Source organism: Bos mutus, chromosome 25 (genome assembly GCF_027580195.1).
Source record: "Bos mutus isolate GX-2022 chromosome 25, NWIPB_WYAK_1.1, whole genome shotgun sequence".
Classification (NCBI taxonomy): Eukaryota; Metazoa; Chordata; class Mammalia; order Artiodactyla; family Bovidae; genus Bos; species Bos mutus.
In genome coordinates, this window is record NC_091641.1 from 25,029,884 (window position 1) to 25,051,968 (window position 22,085).

General features: G+C 46.8%; 1 protein-coding gene across 2 annotated transcripts in view; it reads left to right on the forward strand.

Moving 5' to 3' along the window:
* The first annotated feature begins 2,745 nt into the window (after positions 1–2,745).
* TMC7 (transmembrane channel like 7) overlaps positions 2,746–22,085 on the forward strand; it is a 57,102-nt gene continuing 37,762 nt past the window's right edge. For both annotated transcript variants that reach the window (XM_070362484.1, XM_070362486.1), the window contains exons 1-3: positions 2,746–3,045; positions 19,694–19,937; positions 20,785–20,933. In XM_070362484.1, the coding sequence (XP_070218585.1) occupies positions 2,868–3,045; positions 19,694–19,937; positions 20,785–20,933 (571 nt within the window). In that variant the 5' untranslated portion in view covers positions 2,746–2,867. The remainder of the gene's footprint in view (positions 3,046–19,693; positions 19,938–20,784; positions 20,934–22,085) is intronic.

Below are 22,085 nucleotides of genomic sequence, written 5' to 3' on the forward strand. Positions count from 1 at the left end.
AAGTATCTGTATAACTTATTAGAATTCTTCTGCATAGGCAGTTTACCTACACTTTCCATTTAGGCTTCCCTCATAGCTCAGTTGATAAAGAATCCGCCTGCAATGCAGGAGACCCCGGTTTGATTCCTGGGTCGGGAAGATCCACTGGAGAATGGATAGGCTACCCACTCCAGTATTCTGGGGCTTCCTTATGGCTCAACTGGTAAAGAATCCTCCCACAATGCAAAAGACCTGGGTTCGATCCCTTGGTCGGGAAGATTCCCCTGGAGAAGGGAAAAGCTACCCATTCCAGTATCCTGGCCTAGAGAATTCCATGGACTGTATAGTCCAAGGGGTCACAAAGAGTCAGACATGACTGAGAGATCTTCACTTTCACTTTCCCATTTATTTAATTTGGCAGTTACCTGTATTATACACAAACGTATGTGTGCTATGTGCTGAGTGGATCGAACTCGGGTCTCTTATGTCTCCTGCATTGGCAAGTAGACTATCTACCACTAGTGCCACCCAGGAAGCCCCATACAAACCTATATATGATTCAATTCAGTTCAGTCACTCAGTCGTGTCCCACTCTGCGACCCCATGGACTGCAACACACCAGGCTTCCCTTACCATCACCAACTCCCAGAGCTTGCTCAAACTTGTGTCCTTTGAGTCGGTGATGCCATCCAACCATCTCATCCTCTGTCATCCCCTTCTCTTCCCGCCTTCAATCTTTCCCAGCATCAGGGTCTTTTCCAAGGAGTCAGTTCTTCGCATCAGGTGGCCGAAGGACTGGAGTTTCAGCTTTAGCATCAGTCTTTTCAAGGAATATTCATGACTGATTTCCTTTGGGATGGACTGGTTAGATCTCCTTGCAGTCCAAGGGACTCTCAAGAGTCTTCTCCAACACCACAGTTCAAAAGCATCAGTTCTTCGGTGCTCAGCTTTCTTTATGGTCCAACTCTCACATCCATACCTGACTACTGGAAAAACCATAGCTTTGACTAGACAGACCTTTTTGGCAAGGTAATGTCTCTGTTTTTTAATATGCTGTCTAGGTTGGTCATAGTTTTTCTTTCAAGGAGCAAGTGTCTTTTAATTTCATGGCTGCAGTCACCACTTGCAGTGATTTTGGACCCAAGAAAATAAACTCTGTCATTGTTTCCATTGTTTCCCCATCTATTTGCCATGAAGTGATAGGACCAGATGCCCTGATCTTAGTTTGCCGAATGTTGAGTTTTAAGCCAATTTTTCACTCTCCTCTTTCACTTTCATCAAGAGGCTCTTTAGTTCTTCTTCACTTTCTGCCATAAGGGTAGTGTCATCTGCATATCTGAGCTTATTGATATTTCTCCCAGCAATCTTGATCCCAGCTTGTGGTTCATCCATCCTGGCATTTTGCATGATGTACTCTGCATATAAGTTAAAGAAGCAGGGTGACAATATATAGCCTTGATGTACTCCTTTCCTGATATGGAGCCAGTCTGTTGTTCCATGTCCAGTTCTAGTTGTTGCTACTTGACCTGCATACAGATTTCTCAGGAGAGATGTCAGGTGGTCTGGTATTCCCATCTCTTTCAGAATTTTCCACAGTTTGTTGTGATCCACAGTCAAAGGCTTTGGAGTAGTCAATAAAGCAGTCGATGTTTTTCTGTAACTCTCCATCTATGATCCAACAGATGTTTGCAATTTGATCTCTGGTTTCTCTGCCTTTTCTAAATCCGGCTTGAACATCTGGAAGTTCTCGGTTCGCATGCTGTTGAAGCCTGGCTTGGAGAATTTTGAGCATTACTTTGCTAGCATGTGAGATGAGTGCGGTTGTGCGGTAGTCTGAACAATCTTTGGCATTGCCTTTCTCTGGAATTGGAATGAAAACTGACCTTTTCCAGTCCTGTGACCACTGCTGAGTGTTCCAAATTTGCTGGCATATTGAGTGTAGCACTTTCACAGCATCATCTTTTAGGATTTGAAATAGCTCAACTGGAATTCCATCACCTCCACTAGCTTTGTTCCTAATGATGCTGCCTAAGGCCCACTTGACTTCACATTCCAGGATGTCTGGCTCTAGGTGAGTGATCACACCATTGTGGTTATCTGGATCATGAAGATCTTTTTTGTATAGTTCTTCCGTGTATTCTTGCCACCTCTTCTTAATATCTTCTGCTTCTGTTAGGTCCATACCACTTCTGTCTTTTATTGTGCGCATTTTTGCCTGAAATATTCTCTTGGTATCTCCAATTTTCTTGAAGCAATCTTTAGTCTTTCCCATTCTATTGTTTTCCTGTATTTCTTTGCAACGATTACTGAGGAAGGCTCTTTTAATCTCTCCTTGCTATTCTTCGGAACTCTGCATATGCGATTACATTTCTTTATTTGGCATTTATATTTCGTAATTCGTTTTCATTTTATCTTTTAAACTATCCACGGATAGAGGCAGAGAGGAAACGTGGATAAGGTTCAAAGATAAACGAGGTAAACTGAAAAATCTTTCCTTGAACCTTTCTCACCCAGCCTCCCAGCTCCCCACTCGAGAGTCATCTTATGTGTTTATAAATATGTACAAAGATATTCCTTCTTCTACGTTTCTTTTTTTTTTTTTTTTTTGTACCCAAACAGTAACTTACTAGATACACTTGTTCTGAGTCCTGGTTATTTTTATTACACTTTTAAAAATCCGGGAGTTAGCCCTTTATCGCGGCCGCTGGATGGAGCCCGTTCCCGGTTCTTCCGGCTCTCCACCCGCGTCTCCCATTCCAGGTCCTGGACGCCGCGGGGCTGCACCCTCCGTCGGATCCTGGCGGGTACCTCGCGACCCTGCTCTGCGCGGCTCCCGGGGTCCCGCGCGGCGGGCGTGGGAAGGGCGCCGGCGCCCCGCCCCCGCCTCTATGACGTCGGCGCCGGAACCTGGAATCCCGGCTCCCGGAGGGAAGGCCGGGAGGCGGCGACAGCTGCCGGAGCGGGTCTCTGGCGGTCTCTCGGGGGCGCGGGGCGCAGTCATGAGCGAATCCAGTATCAGTGCGCTCCCGCCCGGCAGGCCCAGCAGGCAGCCCTTCATCCACCAAGGTAGGGCGGCGGGGACCGGGCGCCAGGCGGCGGGCGGGCACGCGGGCACCCGGGCGCGCGGTGCTGGGAGCTCCGCGCGGGCCGGGTCCCCTCCCCACCTCCCGGCTTGGAGGAAAGCGGATCTTTCTTATTCCTGCTCTCGCTCCTCCAACTCATCCTCACCCCATTTAGAGACCTCTCTGCCAAAAGGAGCACTGGAATGGGAGTACCGATCGCTGTGAGTTTGTCTTCCCAGAGCTGGTCGAGGAGCCACCAGCTAGCCTCAAAATCATCCTATAAATTAAATGAAAAGATTATGAGAGCCCAGCTAGTCCTCACATTCTAATACGAGGTGCTGCTGCTAAGTCGCTTCAGTAGTGTCCGACTCTGTGTGACGCCATAGACGGCAGCCCACCAGGCTCCACTGTCCCTGGGATTCTCCAGGCAAGAACACTGGAGTGGGTTGCCATTTCCTTCTCCAATGCATGAAAGTGAAAAGTGAAAGGGAAGTCGCTCAGTCGTGTCCAACTCTTAGCGACCCCATGGACAGCAGCCCACCAGGCTCCTCCGTCCATTGGACTTTCCAGGCAAGAGTACTGGAATACGAGGTGACTGCCTCCCAAACACATGAGGCTTTACCATTAGATGGGCTTAGAACTGAATTCTCCCTGGGCTGTTGATCGCTGTGTGATCTTTGGTAAGTGACTTACCCTCTCTGAACCTCAGCTTCCTTCAGTAAAATGGGAGTAAGCTGTTGGTAGGATTGGTTGAGACAAAAATGTGTGAAGTGCCTAGCGCAGTGCTTGATACAAGAAAGACACGATCAGTGGTAGCCAGCCACGTATTATATGCTTTTCCTTTTTCCCTTAGGTAAAAGTTAAGAAAGTGTATAGCTCTGTGAATTTTTGCATAAATGTGTAGAACTGCTACTCAGACAAGACAGTGACGTTTTGAGCACCCAGCAGGCTTCCTTCCAGCATTTGTATATTTGCCCTTAACAAAATGCAAGACCCCACTGTGAAGTTTTATCTGCAGCGTTTTTTCTCTTTTAGTTTGAGAACAGAGATTTTGTTACAAGGATTTACAGTAAAATATATGTGTAGATTTGGGCATTGCTGCTGCTGCATTTGGGCATTGGACCCTTCTAATTGGATTGATCTCAACATTTAGAAGAAAAAAAAAGGGAAAAACACCTTGAGAGACCCAAACTCTGGGAACTTGCTCAGGAATCAGAATAAAGAAGTCAGCCTGGAATTGACGTTAATCATTTTCTAATGCATTATAATGACTTCCCTGTAGCTCAAATGGTTAAGAATCTGAAATGAAGGAGATCAATGTTCGCTCCCTGGGTTGGGAAGATCCTTTGGAGAAGGGAACAGCAATCCACTCCAGTATTCTTGCCTGGAGAATCCCATGGACAGAGAAGCCTGGCGGGATACAGTCCATGGGGTCGCAGAGAGTCAGACACGACTGAGGCATATATATATAACATCAGTCCAGTTCAGTTCAGTTCAGTTGCTCAGTCGTGTCTGAGTCTTTGCGACCCCATGAATTGAAGCACGCCAGGCCTCCCTGTCCATCACCAACTCCTGGAGTTCACTCAGACTCACGTCTAAACATAATGCATTATTAATAGTGTTGTTATGAGCTCAATTTCAGCCTTTCAGTAATAGCTATTCAAGTACTTTCCACTTGATTTTTTATTGCTCTTATTTTGTCACAATTCATCACATTTAAGATGCCAACACTGGTTTCCCATACAGAAGGCATGAGATTCATCTTTTTTATATCTTTGCTGGGTGTTCACGGGGGTCTCTAAGCATCTTTTCATGAGTATTATAACTAGCCTCTGATTAAAAGATTCCTCCCTCTGCCTGCAATGCAGGAGACCACGGTTCGATTCCTGGGTTGGGAAGATCCCCTGGAGAAGGGAACAGCTACCCACTCCAGCGTTCTGGCCTGGAGAATCCCATGGACTGTGTAGTCCAAGATTCCCCTGGAGAAGGGAAAAGCTACCCACTCCAGTATTCTGGCCTAGAGAATTCCATGGACTGTATAGTCCGAGGGGTCGCAAAGAGTCAGACACGACTGAGCAACTTTCATTTTCCCTTAGCTTGGACAGATGATATTTTATGACCTTGTACCCACAAGCAGGAGTGGGGGACTCAGAAGGGACTGTGTTTATAACTTTGTTGCACTTTGTAAACCATGACGCACTGTATGAGCATCATGGGAGGACAGCTGGAGGGAGGCAGGAGACAAAGGGGCATCTGGTTTATAGAAATGGGAAATGTGTATCCTTCTTAATGATAAAACAGATCACAATGCTTGCCTTATTTTTTTCTCATGGTTTATTACATTGAATATAGTTTCCTGTATTATACAGAAGGATCCTGTTGTTTATCCGTTCTGTATATAATATTTTGCATCTGCTAATCCCAAACTCCCAATCCATCCTTCCCCCAAACTCTTTCCCTTTGGCAGCCCCAAGTCTGTTCTCAATGTCTGTGAATCTGTTTCTGTTTCATAGGTAAGTTTATTTGTGTCGTATTTTAGATTCTACATATAAGTTATATTGTATGGTATTTGTCTTTCTTTTTCTGACTTACCTCACTTAGTATGATGATCTCTAGGTCCATATGTGTGGCTGCAAATGGCATTCTTTCTTTCTTTCTTATAGTTGAATAAACAATATACTTGATCAGCTCAGTGGTAAAGAATTCGCCTGCCAGTGCACAAGACCAGGGTTTGATCCTTGGGTCTTGAAGGTCCCCTGGAGAAGGGAATGACAACTCACTCCAGTATTCCTGCCTGGGAAATCCCATGGACAGAGGAGCCTATTGGTCTACAGTCCATGGGGTCGCAAAAGAGCTGGATACAACTTGGTGGCTAAACAGGGCTTCCCTAGTGGCTTGGACAGTAAAGAATCTGCCTGCAATGCAGGAGACCCAGTTTTGATCCCTGGGTCTGGAAGATCCCCTGGAGAAGGGAATGGCTACCCACTCCACTATTCTTGTCTGGAGAATTCCATGGGCAGAGGAGCTTGATGGGCTACTGTCCATGGGGCTGCAGAGTCAGACATGACCGAGCAACTAACACTTTCACTTAACTTTCACTTAGTGACTAAACAACAGTACTTCCTTTCTTAATTAAAACTTTACAGTGGCTTCCCACTGCTCTGAGAATAAATTTACGGCCTCCAACAAGGACCCTAGCACACCTCTGCAGGCTCTCATCACCTCCAGCCTTACCTTAGCCCATCTCACTCCAGTTACGCTGACTGCCTTGTCATTCCTCCAGCATATCAATGTCATGTCTGCCTCAGGACCTTTACTTCTGCTGCTCTTTGCCTGGAGTACATTTCTCTTTGATCTTCATATGGCACCTCTTTCTGCTTCCTGCCAGGTCTCTGCTCATTTGTCACATCAGAGAGACAGACCTCTGGAGTCTTGTTGTCTGCAGAAGTGGCCCATCCCTCTTACCCTGACCAGTTACCTTGCTTATGCCTTCAAAAGCACTTAGCACCATCTGAAGTCATCTGGTTTGAACATTTCCTCATTTATTTAGCTCTTGTCCCTTCTAGACTGTGGGTGATATGAGAAGCAGAGGCTTTTTCTTGTTCCTCTGGGATGTAGAACAGCATCCGGCACATGGTACCTGCTGAACATTCATTGAATAAATGAATGATGGGCTGTACCTGATTTCTCTGAGGCAGCAGTGAGTGGTAGCATGAAGCATGATCTTAATTCTCTGCCCAGGAATTGAACCTGGGTAGCCTGGATGAATACCAGGAATCCTAGCCGCCACCAGACCTGCAAGGGCTAGAGGCTAAAAGCTGTTTTTCCCTGGATCTTTGCCCCCAGGGGAAATTCTTTTCTCACAGAGGCAAAAACTGTAAATGCAGGTATAATGTTTAATATTAGAGATACATCACAACCACAAGAGGGAGAGAACAGAGAGAAATGGTTTAGTTAAGATGGAAGAAAAGCAGAGATGCACACCCATAGAGAAAGGGTTTGGACATCCCCCCTAGTGAGGAGGAATGCAGAAAAGAGGTGGTTAAGTCATTATATAGACCTCCCCTACATAGGTCTGCAACTTTTTTCCAAGATGGATTTCAGCCCAGAGGCCTATGTGACACCCTTAGCATCACATATTATGGGGTGATGTCTCCTCCTTTTTGACCCCCAATGTCTCCCTTGCCCCAGGGATGGGAAATATATGACCCTTTAAAGCATTTAATCTCACTCTGTCCCTGCCACAAAAATGACTAATGTCTGGTTATTAACCCTATTCCAGTTGCTGCTTTCTATATCAAGGTGTAGATCTCGAAATATAGACAGGAGTCTAGTCATAAATAGGTAGTCCTGGAGCCTGATTGTCTCTTGCTTTGGGAGATATAAACGGGACTGGAGCTCATCTTCTTATGCCAGGAGGTTGAACAGGAGGCTAGTTGTAAATGCCTAGCCTAGGGCCCATCTCCTGCCTCATACCTGCAGCCACAATGGGAGCTGTAGTGTAGTTGGTTTTGAGTCTAGACTTTGGACTCCCAGATGCCCATCCTCTTTTTCCTGTTTACTGGTTTTGTCCTTGAGAAAGGCACGTAAGTGCTTGGTGCCTCAGTTTCCTTATGGATTAAATAATGATAAAACCTACTTCAGGAGTCATTTCAAGGATTCAGATAATTTACATAAATAAGTACTTATATCATTTATCTATGCTGTGTAACAAATTATCCCTACGTTTAGAAGCTTAAAACAATAATAATCACGTATCTCCCAGTTTCTGTGGGTCAGGAATTGGGAAATGACCTGTCTCAGCTTTCCTGGCCCGGAGTCTCTTGTGAAGTTGCAGTCGTGGGGTCAGCCAGTGTAGCCATTCAGTCATCTGAACGCTTGCCTGGGGCTGACGGATCCCTTCCAGGATGACTTTCTCACGTGGATGGGCGGACACTGGCTGTTGACAGGAGGCCTCAGTTCCTCTCCATGTGGACCTCACAGAGGGCTGTCTTAAGTGTCCTCGAGACACAGTGGCTGGCTTCTTCCAGAGCAGATGATCCAAGAGAGAGCAAGGTGGAAGCTGTGGTGTCTTATACGAGCTGGTCTTAGAAATCACTCTGTTACTTGTTTTGTTCCCATGGGTCAGCCCTGTTCAGTGTGAGTGGGGCCTGTTTAAAGGCATGAATGTTGGGAGGAGAATATTGTACTCTTCCTGGGGGGAGGGAGTGCATTCTGGGGACTGACTGCTGTGACCATGTAAGCATTAACTGTTGTTATGATGTCTCTGTTCCCCTGTGTTCAGTTCTTCAGTTGTGTCTGACTCTCTGCAACCCCATGGACTGTAACCTGCCAGGCTCCTCTGTCCATGGGATTTCCCAGGCAGGAATACTGGCCTGGGTTGCCATTTCCTCCTCCAGAGGATCTTCCTGGCTCAGGGATCAAACCCACATCTCCTGCATTGCAGGTAGATTCTTTACCACTAAGGTCACCTGGGAAGTCCCTTTGTGTTCCTACAAGATGACAAACATCCAGAGTCTTCACATTTTACATCCTTGTTGGTAGTCAGTTGTATATATAGTGGTTTGTTTGGGCGTCCCTTATTTTAGTGGACACTATGATTCTGGGATAATCGAAACGAAAAAGGATGGTTGGCCTGTAGAGTCTTAGGCCATGTTATGAAATTCCCTCTGTTCCATGAAGTTTAGACAGTGTCCCATAAAGTCTATCTCAGAAGCTTTTCCCAAATATTTTAGACCCTCTAAAATTACAATAAGCCATAAAGGCTCCTTCCCCTTTCCTCTCTCATGACTCAGAATTACTCTAACCACATGTGCCCAGAGAGACTGTTCCAGCCCATCAGGACTTCATTCCGTTCGGTTCAGTCGCTCAGTCATGTCCGACTCCATACCAGCCAGTAAATGAGGTGTGCAGTATGTGTAGGGTAACTACATGCTGTTCCAGTCAGGAGTCCTTCAGCTAGCATGCATGCAGTGCCTTCTTTAGGGGAGGATGGAGGTATAATTCATGTAACAAAATCACCCAATTTGAAGTGTGCAATTTAGCACCTTGTAGTGCATTCAAAATATGAAACAACCATCACACCTCTAATTCCAAAATGGCTTCATACCCTGGTCTGCTAGTGTCACTGAAAGGATTTAATGAGATAAGCTTGTCAAATGGGGTTGAATGGTAGCTCTTGGTTTGATTATTAGCATGTTATCATTACGCTTATTAGGGCCTTTTCTAGCCCCTTATTATAAGGTTTGATGACTACAGGTGTTCTAGCATTACCTGATAGACACTTATGTAGTTAAACAGCTATTTTGTGGGCTATTTTAGTCTGACAGATTGTATGAAATTTGAAGACAAGTAACCATTTGACCTGTAGTGGTTTTTCTGGTTTTATGTTTTTACTTTATCTGCTAGGTCCATTCATCCAGGTCACTCCTCAAAGGTGTCCTGGGTCTGAGGACTCTTGTTCAGGTCTGGACACAGACTGAAGTGGTTGGTTCTCTGGTGAGCCAGCCATCTGACCTGAGTGATTTTTCCCGCCTCTGTCTAGGAGAGGCCGAGAGCTCCGTCTGCCCAGCAGCTCAGGCCCAGATTAGGCCCAAAGGCCGCCCTCAGTGGCTTTTTTTGGTTTGTTTTTTGCAGGAAGTAAAGAATTTAAGGTATAAAAGGGGGAAATGACTTTTCAGTGCTGTAAACTTTGTTGCAGTCTGGCTGCTTTTAAAAGGAGCATTGTTTGGCTGTGGGACCACCCAGTCCTTCTGTGGGGCCGCCCCCACCCTCCTCCCAGGAGGAGGCCAGAAACTGATTCTGAGCCAAAAGCATGTACCAGGCGTGAGCCCAGTGATGAAAGAGGCGGGCGAGGGACGTGCTTTCATGAAGCTTCTAATCCAACAGGGGAGACCCTAAACAGAGGGAAATAGGATCAGAGACAGCTAAGCATAGCTGCTGAGAAGAAGATAAACAGGTGATGGTATAGAGAGGAGAGCGGCTGCCTGCTGACTCTCCAGGAGGGACCACTGAGCTGAGGTCCAGGGATTCGGAGGAGCCAGTGCAGGTGAGTGGGAAGAACAGGTGGGAAGAGCGTTCAAGAGGGGCAGTGAGGGGAGCAGAGGGCAGAGGTGGGAAGGACCTGCGTGCATCTGAGGAGGCCTCGGGCTGGAGCTTGGAGAGGAGATGGGATGAGCGCAGCAAGCTAGAGCCAGTTCCTGAAGGTCTGGCAGACTCCCTTAGCAGTTGAATTTGGGACTCGCATGTATAACTTTCTGGAATTCCTTACAGCCACTCAACGTAGGTGGTATTCAGTTTCAGTTGAGTCGCTCAGTCGTATCTGACTCTTTGCAACACCATGGACTTCAGCACGCCAGGCCTCCCTGTCCATCAGCAACTCCCGGAGCTTGCTCAAACTCATGTCCATCGAGTCGGTGATGCCATTGAGTCGGTGATGCCATCGAGTAGGTGGTATTATTTGCCCATTTTACCTCCCTGGAAACTGAGGCCCTGAGAAGTTACTTGGCAAGCTACTGAAGCAGAAGGAAGTTAATGCTGCAAATCTAGAGCTGCTGTATCTGTGTATCTGTGACATGTTTTTTTAGCCAACCCCATGCTAATCACCAGGGGTATAAGGGTGAGTAAGACATGCTGAGGTCTTTGCCCTCATGGTTCAGACCTTAAGTCAGCCTTGGACAAAGCTCTTGTCTTCTCTGAACTTTCTGTATTGCAAAATGAGAGCAAAATGTAAGAAAAGCCCATCCGGAGGGTCACAGGAGATAACTATGTCAAGGGTTTGACATAATCATGGCACGTGGTAAATGCTCAGTAAAGGCGAATGTGGTTATTGTCACTTCCAGGAATGTTGGAAATCATTTTTGGAGAGGTCCTAGCCAAGGAAGATAAATTCCACATAGGGAATCCTTAGCAAGAAGACCTCCTCCCCCAACTGCAGATTACGTTAAATTCATCAGTAAATAACCAGAGTCCTGGCTTCAAGTACATAGCACAGTATGCTGGGCACTGCTCTCAGCTCGGGGTCTGCAAACTACTGTTGTTGTGTTGTTTAGTTGCTAAGTCATTTCTGACTCTGCGACCCCATGAACTGTAGCCCGTCGATGTTCTCTGTCCATGGGATTTCCCAGGCAAGAACACTGGAGTAGGTTGCCATTTCCATCTCTAGAGGATCTTCCTGACCCAGGAATTGAACCTGAGTCTCCTGCAACCCATGGGCCTAGTCTGAACCACCACCTGTTTTTATGAAGTTTCATTAGAAAACAGTCATGCACATTCATTTATGGATTATGGCTGCTGCAGTGGCAGATTGAATAGTTGTAGCAGAAACTGTGTGGTGAATAGTATTTACTATCTGGTTCTTTACAGAAAAGGTTTGCTGTCCTCTTTTCTAAGCACTTGACATACAATAGCCATTTAATCCTTAAGATGGCTATGTGAGGTGGGAACTGCTGCCCCTATTTTACAGGTGGGAAAACTGAGGCATGGAATGGTCAAGAAACTTGCCAGGTCACACAGGTAGCAAGTGGAGCTGGGGTTAGAATCCAGGCAGCAGGCTATGGAGCCAGTGCACTTAACCACCAGGTGGTCTTGTCACCTCCTTAGACAGACAGGATCACAGTAACTGCTCTGTGGACAGCCCACTGGATGCTCTACAAGCTTGGAAACCAGGAGACCTGGGTTCTGGGGCCTGCATGACTCCGATTGCCCTGAGCAGTTAGTCACTGCTCCTGAAGGCTTTTTGCTTGTCTGGTCATAAAGCCTTGGACCCAGTCATTCCCCAGGTGCCCCACCCAGGTGCCCAGTGGTGTGACTCATGCAGGTCCTCCCTGCCCTGCAGTTCTCAAGTCTGGCAGACGGAGGAAGCTCTCAAGGCCCTGGCTCCTCCCCTCTCGGACTAGACTCTGGACTCCTATGAACGAGGCCCCTCTGTGTTGTTCAATACGGTAGCTACTAGCTATGAAGTGAAGTGAAGTGAAAGTCACTCAGTCATGTCCGACTCTTTGCAACCCCATGGACTATACAGTTCATGAAATTCTCCAGGCCAGAATACTGGAGTGGGTTGGCCTTTCCCTTCTCCAGGGGATCTTCCCAGCCCAGGGATTGAACACAGGTCTTCCACATTGAGGGTGGATTCTTTACCAGCTGAGCCACAAGGGAAGCCCAGATACTAGCTATATGTGGCTGTAAAGTGTAAATTGAATAAAGTCTGATAAAATTAAAAATTCATTTCCTTAGTCTCACCAGCCACATTTCAGTTATGCAGTGGCCACTCGTGGTTACCATATCAAACGGTACAATTATAGAACATTTCCATCACTGCAGGACAATGTGACCTGATACGTGATGTTCTGCCATGGGATACAGCCAGACTGACCTGTGTAGCTCAAGGACAAAAATAGCCACAGGGCTGCTCAGAGAGATCCTGAGTCAGATGATGTCATTCTTCTGTTAAATCTGAGTCAGATGATGTCATTCTTCTGCTCAGAATCCCCCTCAGTTCCTACCTTCACCCAAGTATGGTAACACCATTCCCCATAGGCCCTATGTGGCCAAACTTGTTTTTCCCCAACCTCCTACCCCATTCCTCTCTTTTTGCAGACTCTCCTTCAGCTACATTGGCCTCCTTTCTTGTTCCTTGAAATTACTAGCCACGGTCCTGCCCCAGGGCCCTTGTAAACTTTTTTTTTTTTTTTTTTTTTAATGTTTATGTATTTATTTGGCTGTGTTGGGTCTTAGTTGCAGCATGCAGGATCTTCATTGCATCATGCAAGATCTTTCATTGCAGCACACAGACTTGGTTGCCCAATGGCACGTGAAATCTTAGTTCCCCAACCAGGATCAACCTGTGTCCACTTGCATTGAAAGGCAGATTCTTAACCACTGGACCACCAGGCCCTTTGTACTTGCTCTTCTCTGTCTATCTCTACCTTGCCCATCTTTATTTTTCTCCATTCATCTATCACCATTTGACATACACTTAATAAATTTTATTGTCTGTTTCCTCCAGAGGCAGGGAGAGTTTTTAAAGTCATCTTCAAGGCTGCGTCCTAGTCCTCGAACAGTGCATGTCACATAGCAATTGCTCAGTAAATCTTTTTGAGTGAGTGAGTGAGTGAATGGCTCGATGGGTGGGTGGGTGGCCTTGCCAGAAGTAGGGCCATGATGAGTCCCTGGCATCGGAGGTTTTTGAGCACTTGGTGGAGATGTCATAGCAGCTTTGACCAGACCCCCTGGACCATGAGCCCCTGCATTAAGAACCTTTGGCAGCTGGCCAGTTATTGGGCAGATTATCCAGATGCCTAGCCCCAGTTAGCATCCAAAATAAAAACAATGTCACACACATAGACATGAGTGGAAATAAGTCTAAGAAACCCTGAAATTGTTGTCTGCATTGTCTTATTGGTAACATCAAACTGAGTGTATATGCACGTGTCTAATAGGGTTGGCTTATGTAAAGTACCTGAAATAGAAAAGGATGTAATATATGGTCAGGGGCCCCCCAGGTGGCTCAGTGGTAAAGAATCTGCCTGCCAATGCAGGAGACACGGGTTTGATCACTGGCTAACCCACTCCAGTATTCTTGCCTGGGAAATGTCATGGACAGAGAAGCCGGGTGGGTTACAGTCCATGGGGTTGCAAAGAATCAGACATGACTTAGTGACTAAACAGCAGCAGCCAGCGGTGTGTGGTCAACATCTCAATACTTTTTGCTAACTTTTTCAGTTGTGAAAAAAAAATCATGTCTAAAGAAAATAATATTAAATGCTTAAATTCCTTAGATCTTTTTCTCAATTTTGGTGCCCCTGTGTTGGTGGTGTGCTAAATATTTACTTTGATCTGCCTGATGGGTGAGCCAGTGTTGCCTGTATCCTCAGCACCAAATTCATTTATTCACAATTGATGCTTGCGTTCATTAATTTAACAGATTTTTATTAAGCATCCACTGTGAGTCAGGCTCTGTGCTAGAACCTGGGGACTCAGTGGTAAAGGAGAGAGATGAGGTCCCTTTGCTCATGAAGGTCACAGTCTAATGGTGGAGGGAAAGGGTCAGAGACTATGCAGGTAAATCCTTAGGGAGGAGGATGGGATAATGACAGGGATGTAGTAGGCTGGACACTTAGGAGACACGTGCCGGTTGGAGGAGGGAGGGAAAGCTCTTGCAGGCAGGAAGCAAGTCTGCAAACCTTCATCGTCTCCAGAGCCTTGGGCCCCAGCCCAGGGTCCCACCCAGAGAGGGACCCCATACAAGGTATCAAACAGAACTGATTCCCACAGCAACTGGCAGGTTGCCTGGACCAGATGACCCAGAAGGTCCCTTCTTTCCTAGAGTTCCCACGATTCTTTGAGGGAAGAAAAACCCTGAAGGGAAGCCAGCACCCATCCAGTCGGGCTAGGTTTTTGGCAAGCTCGTGAGGGAGGTGGTGGTGGTTTTAGTGCCTTTTGGCCTGTGCCCACATTCTGGGAATGTTTGTGCCCTTTGGTGTAGGAGTTGGTGTCCTGTGGAAAGAGCTGCCAGGGAAATTGGGACCTGAAGATGCTCTCTAGATGTGCCTGTCTCTGCCCATTCATTCATTCATTCTTCAGATGGAATGCTCTAAAGCTTCAAAGAGGCTAACTTTGTTCTTAACCTGGAAGGGCAGCATTGTTATACCTTCCCCTGCCTCCATGTCTCCTGTAATTATCTGGCCGTCCTCCCACCTAAGTAACCACCTACTTGCTGAAATCTGGCTCCAGTGGCTAATAGATTCTAGAGCTTCCTAGATGGGGGCACCCCAGTATCTGAGACATGCCCCTGCCTCCCAGGCAAATGGTCATCAAGGAGCCCACACACGGCTTAAACGATCAGCTCAAGAGAACATCTGACATTCATGAGACATTCTTGTCCTCTCAAACGAGAAATCCAAGGCTAGGAGAGGTGATGCTACCTGCCTTTCTAAGAAGCAGTAGAACCAGGAGTCTGTCTTGGCATCAAAGCCTTGGGCAAGCTGCCATCTCTCTGGGCCTCAGGTCCCTGAAGAAAGCCAGGGCACCTCCCCCAGGTTGGCATAAGAAATTCAGTGACATCATGCTGTAGAAAGTGTGTGGTCCTAGATACATAGGGTTGGAGGTAGATCAGCTATAAAAATGATGCCTGTGTCCAAAGGTTGTGAATTTTTTTTTTTTTTTTTTTTACTTGAAGATGGAGAACTTCCAGGGATGTCTGAAAAGAAAAAAGCATTCCTCTTCAATGATGGCCATTTTGGATTTTCTTTGTGGGGGAGGGTCACATTGTGGCATGTGGGATCTTAGTTCCCTGTCCAGGGATCAAACCTGTGCCCCCTGCAGTAGAAGCTCGGGGTCCTATTCTGAGGACCACTGGCCAGTGGGAATCACTGGCCATTTTGAAAATAGAATTTTCCACAAGAGACTGTTGTTGGGAAATGTGGACAGGATGTATCCTTCCTGCGGTGTGGATGCAAGAATAATCCAATAGTTAATTTGTATGGCATTGTAGTGTCTATGAAGTATTTTCAAATTATAGTAAAGCCTATAGCTTTGCCACGTGATAGGTTCCTAGTTTCAGCACTTCCAGCTGTGTGAGTGGCAAAACACCTAGCCTTCTGAGCCTCAGTTTCTTCATCTGTAAAATAGGACAATTCTGTTCAAAGAGCAGCTCAGAAAATTGAGTGTGGTGATGCATATTGTGTACTTCAAATAGTTCAAATATTCCCAGCCAGTATTATTTATGCTGTTGGTAAATGTGTCCTCATGATCACGTTGATGAGATCAGGGTATTATATCCCCTGTTTCTGAGATGAGAAACAAGTGACTCAGAGACGGTCTTTGTCTCCACTGGGGTGCCAGCTTCCAGCTCCAGCCCTGGGTCCCTGACCTCGTGGTCACTGAATATAAAGTGAATTTGCCCCTCCAGATGCAAAGACCTTTGTTCTGGTTAATAACAGCCCTTTGTTGCTGGCCAGAGGGAGAAGCAGCCTCCAGCTGGGCTTGGACTCCATAGCCTTCAGTCCACTCCCTCCCCGCCCCTTGTGTTTGCTTAGGGACCACATTACCAATGGAAGTTTATGGAAGTCTGTCATACCCTCAGGGAGTGCGGGGGCCTGGGAGTGAAAGGTTGAGTGGGATTCACAGGCTTATACTTGGCGACTGGCAGGGCTCCAGACGGGTGTCTGTGTCATCATCAATGGGTCAGCTGCTACACCGTGTGAACACGCCCATTAGAGAGGTGACGATTACAGCTCTGCACCATTAGACTCCAGCTTGGATCAAGCCTTGGCCAGTCCCCCGCTCCCAGTGCCCTGCTCTCTATAAGTACATTTACGGAGCCTGCTTCGTGCCGGGCTGTGCTCAGTGTTTCTATCTGCATGATCGCCTTTGATTCTCATAAGCTGGCACTCCTGTGATGGGTCTCGTCCTTAGCCTCAAAGCCTACAGAGTGACCCTTTGAAATGTGGTCAGATCACAACATGCTTTGGCCCAGAACCCTGGGTGACTGCCCATCTGCCACATCAAAAGGTCATAGCCCAGCCCACAGAGTCTGACCTGGTCTGGCCTGGCCACCTCTGACCCCTGCTTTCTACTCTTTCTGTCCCAGCTCCCTATTGTTGCTTAATAGATTGCGCCACACGTGATAGCTTAAGCCATTGTAATCTTTCTGCTGATCCTATGCATCCGGAACTGAACAGGCTACAGAGGAGACAGTTTGCTCAGCTGTGTGTCATGTCTGCTGGCTCTGAGCATCCAGTGGCCTTTTCATGCCCATGGCGGGGATGACCCGGAGGGCTGGGGACCCGGCTCACTGGGTTCATAAGCCAGGACCTTGGTTCTCACTGTCATCCAGTTCCTTGGCTGTCTTCCTTGGAGGCTTGCAGCTTCTTTCTCTGCACGTGGTTGTGCCCGCAGCACAGGTGAACTTACACAGCAGCCCCAGGCTCCCAGCAGCACAGGTGAAAATGTTAGCTGCTCAGTCATGTCCAATTCTTTGTGACCCCATGGCCTATAGCTCACCAGGCTCCTCTGTCCTTGGAATTCTCCAGGCAAGAATGCTGGAGTGGGTAGCCATTCCCTTCTCCAGGGGATCTTCCTGATCCAAGGATCGAACAGAGTCTCCTGCATTGCAGGGAGATTCTTTACCATCTGAGCCAGCAGGGAAAGGTAGAAGCTTCCAGGCTTTTTAAGGCTTGAGTCTGGAACTGGCAGAGTGTCACCTCTGTTGCAACTTTGGTGAAAGCAAGTCACAGATCCAGCCCAGATTCAAGAGGAGGGGACCCCAGAGGGCTGGTGTAGCTCTTTGGGGGCCATCAACAAAAGACCCTACGAGGCTCCCATTCAATCACTCTTCCCCAGCCACCCAGGCCTCTGTGCTCTAATTCAAACACATCGCACACACCCCTGATTCAGGACTTTTGCACTTGTTTCCCTCTCCCAGAATTCCCTTCACCAGTATCCACAGGGTATACATACCACCCCTCCATTTAGCCTCAGCTTAAATGCTACCTTAGTAGAGAAGCCATACCTGACTCGATCTTATAAAAAACAGTGTACCCTGCCTGTTACCTCTGTGCCCTTACCTGATTTTTATTTTTTTTTTTTTGCACTCATTACTTCCTGGCATGGGCTTCCCAGCTGGCACTAGTGGTAAAGAACCCACCTGCCAATGTAGGAAGCACAAGAGACGAGGGTTCAATTGCTGAGTCAGGAAGATCCCCTGGAGGAGGAAATGACTACCCACTCCAATATTCTTGCCTGGGAAATCCCATGGACAGAGGAGTGTAGCGGGCTACAGTCCATGGGGTTGCAAAGAGTCAGACACGACTGAGTGACTGAGCACGCACACACTTCCTGGCATATTTATTGCATGTGTGTTGTCTGATCTTGCTATGCCCCCTCCTTAGAAAACAAGTGTCGTGTGAGTCAGATGTTTACTTTGTTCACTTCAGTATCCCTTGCTCCACATCTGACACACGATAGGTATACTTGGTGAATGAATTCATTTTTGAGGTGAGGCAACTGAAGCTCAGAGAGATTTAAGTAACTTTCCCAGAGACGCAGCTGGTAATTGACAGAGCCTGGATTCAAATCCAAGGAAGCTTTGCTGCCTGTCGGGGGAATTGCTTATTATTACAGCTGCCTCCTACCACCTCCTTCCATGTCCTGTCTCCATTCAGGATGGTCTTCCCCAGTTAGGATCAGATCAGGCATAAAATCCACCCTGACGGTGGTGTTCATTCCTCACCTCCAAAAGGAAAGCTCTCCCTCTGTGGACTGCTGTACAGGGTGCGGCAAAACTTGACCTCCAGCCATGACCTGATGGAGCAGCGTGAAGAGTCTTGAGTAGGCAGACCTGGCTCTGTTTGCAGCTCCCCTCCCCACCAACACGCTTTCTAAGCACAGGCAAAGTACAGATGTCATCCTCTCATCCATCTATCAGTGAGTGAGTGTTGAACTGCTCTGAGCCAAGTATTTTCTTGAACTACTACGCTGGGTCCTGGGTCGCAGTGGTGAGGTAATCATCACGGTCCCTACCGTCCAAGAGTCCACGGGGCAAGACGGACATGCTCACATAGCCATACAAATAAATACAAGGTTATAGATTGTGGTAAGTGCTGTCAAGGGCTTACTGTGTATGGGAAAATATGTAACAGTAGAAGTACAGTGAGGCAGGGATGGTTTCCTCGAGGAAGAGACTTTCAAGTAGGAGCTAAGAGATGGAGCAGATTCTGTCCAGGCAGAGGGAACAGCATGTGCAAAGGCCCTGAGGAGGAGGGATCAGGCCCAGTTTAGTGTATGAAGGGTCCTAAGAAATGTAGTTTGGAGGGCACAGGGCCTGAGGAGCTGGCAGGCAGGCAGGAGTCAGATTGTGCAGGGCTTTGAGGACTTGGGCAAGGGGTTGGGGAACCATGAGTGACTTTGTTTTCTCATCTGTAAAATGGGGATGATAATAGTACCTGCCTCCCTATGTGTGAGGGATCAGTGGTCAGTTGAGCAACTGTAGGCTATGTAGGCTGGCCTGGAGCAATCATCCCCTCTCTGCCTGGTCTCCACCTCTAGCAGGTTAGCTCCAGCTTGTTCACAAAGCAGCAGCTGGTCCAGAGAGCAGCTGAAGCCGGCAAGGCCTCCTGAGGCTGGACTTAGAACTGACACAGCATCACTTTTGTTGCATTCTGTCGGTCCAGGCAGATCATAAGGCCAGTCCACATCCCATGAGTGTGTGTGAATCTCTTAACACAGTGCCTGGTGCATAGGAAATGCTCCATAAACCCTATTATTATTGTTGTTGTTGTTGTTGTTGACGATGATGTTCTTGTCACTATGCATCCCATTTGACAAATGAAAAGCAGGTTGGGTTACTCCAAACCTCACACTTAGCAAGTGGCTGCAGCCAAACACTAGAATGCAAGTATCATGTAATGTAAAGTATGTTTGCAAACACGTCTGCTTAAAGTGAACCCTTTTGCAGATGATTTTATTGTCCTGAGCTTGAGTACCATCCTGGTAAATAAAATAATTAAGGAGTCCTTTGGTCAGCGCCCTAGGCTCCTGAGTGTCTGTGAGGTTTAGTTAGGGTCTCTGAGATCCAAGTGTCCTATGTAAGTTTTGGCTTTTGGCTCCCAGGTTCACTGGGGAGAATGATGGTTTTCTTCTTTCTTACCCAGAGAGCCTCTCTTTGGACTCCAGTTGCTTTTCTTCTCCACCTGTGAATTTCCTTCAAGAATTGCCAAGTTACCGCTCCATTGCTCGTAAGAGGACAACCATCCTTTCCCGGGACAAGCAAAGTGGCACTTTGCTGAAGCCAACAGACTCTTACAATTTCCAACTGGAGGGAGAACTCACTGAAGACCTTGATAGCCAATCCATTCGAAAATATGCACTGAACATTTCTGAGAAGCGGAGACTAAGGTTTGTCTGGTCGCCATCTGGAGGGCATATGATGTATGTTTTGGGAAAGGGGGCCTTTTAGGCATAAAATACATTTCCTGACGAGTTCACATAATTAAGTTTATTACTTGGGATAAGCTAAGCTGCTATGACAAAGATACCCACACACATAAAATCTCAGTGTACTAGAAATTTATTTCTTGCTCACATAAAGGTCCTGGGCTGAGGTCAAGGGGAGACTTTGCAGTCACTCAGGGACCCAGGCTCTTTCTGTCTTACGGCTCTGCAACCTCCAAAGCCACATTGCTTTCTACAGGCACCCCTAACCCCCAGCTCCTGCCAACCAGTATTCTACTCTCTATCTCTGTAGATTTGCCATTCTGGATATTTCATGTAAATGGAATCGTATAATACAGGACCTTTTGTGTCTGACTTCTTTCACTTAGCTGCATGTTTTTAAGGTTCATCGAAGTTGTAGCATGTATCGGTACTTCCTTTTTATGACTGAATAATATTCTATTGTGTGGCTATATCAGTTTGTTTATTCATTTATCCTTTGATAGACATTTAAGTTGTTAGCATCTTCTGGCTACTGTGATTAGTGCTGCACTGAATATTTGTGTACAAGTTTTTGTTTGGACCTTGTTTTCAATTCTTCTGGAGTGTCTACCTAGAATTGCTGGGTCGTATGGCAATTCTTTGTTTAACTTTTTGAGGAGCTGTCAAACTTTTGCCTTGTGGTCGCACTGTTTTGCATTCCCACCAGCAGTGTATGAGGGCTCCAGGTTTTCCACATCCTCTCAGTCGGGGCTTTATCTGATGCTGAAGCTGGGGACCCTGCCATTCTCATGCTTGTTTATTAATGCAGGGACATTCAGGAGACCCAAATGAAGTACCTGTCTGAGTGGGACCAGTGGAAACGATATAGCAGCAAGTCTTGGAAGAGGTTCATAGAGAAGGCTCGCGAGATGACAACCCACCTGGAGCTGTGGCGGGAGGACATTCGCAGCATAGAAGGTACCGCAGCCCACACTGCCTGTGCTCCTCTGCAGAAGTAGCCTGCCGTTAGAGAAAGTACGGCTTTGTTCTCACCCACCTTCAGCTGAAATGTCATCTTTCCTTCCATGGGGAATGCGAGCAGCACACCACAGTTAGGGCTAATAGAGCCTGTGTCTTCATCACCGGGAAAATCACGAGGTGTCTTCCCGTCCCTTCTACGTGTTGCAGTTGTCCGGGAATAGGTCGTGTGCTCATCTTGGCTTTGAAATTACAGCAGTGATTAGATCTGCCACTAGGTCTTATTTTTGAATACTAATGAAGATATTCGTGTATTAATCTATCGCCAATTTAGTTCGTAATATTGTGATATCATATGGACAAATAACCATTTATATTTTGTGCATTTAAGAGTATTATTGCAAGATGGGGTTCAATAGGACTTATCAGATTGCAGAGGCAGCCATGGCCCTGAACACACTTACTTCCCCATAATGGTCAGAATTGGGATGAAGTACAGACAGACCAGGCTTTGCCAGTAGCTCAGTTGGTGTAGAATCTGCTTGCAGTGCAGGAGACCCAGGTTTGATCCCTGGGTCAGGAAGATCCCTGGAGAAGGAAATGGCAACCCACTCCAGTATTCTTGCCTGGAGAATCCCATGGACAGAGGAACCTGGCGGGCTACAGTCCATGGAGTCACAAAGAGTCGGACATGACTGAGCGACTAAGCACAGCAGAGGCAGACCCAGGAGTCATTGCGGGTTTGGTTCCAGACTATCAATAAAGTGAATGTAGTAAGAAAGTGAGTCACACAATTTGTCGGTTTCCCAGTGCATATAAAAGTTGTGATTACACTATACTGTAGTCTGTTATGGTACAATAGCACTGTATCTAAAAAATAATGTATATACCTTAATTAAAAAGTACTGTCGGCATTTATCATCTGTGTGTCTCAGGTTAAAATACTTGCCCTGGTTCATTCTCTAAGATAAGGCAAATCCAGAATTTGAGCCCAGGCAATGAAGCTTCAAAGCCCAAGGTTTTAGCCACCATGCCCAGCTTCCTCTCCTGTTAAGGGGCCACCTTTCTGGAGATTTTCATCATATATAATGGTGAAATGAAGTGAACGTGAAAGTCACTCAGTCATGTCCGACTCTTTGCAACCCCATGGAC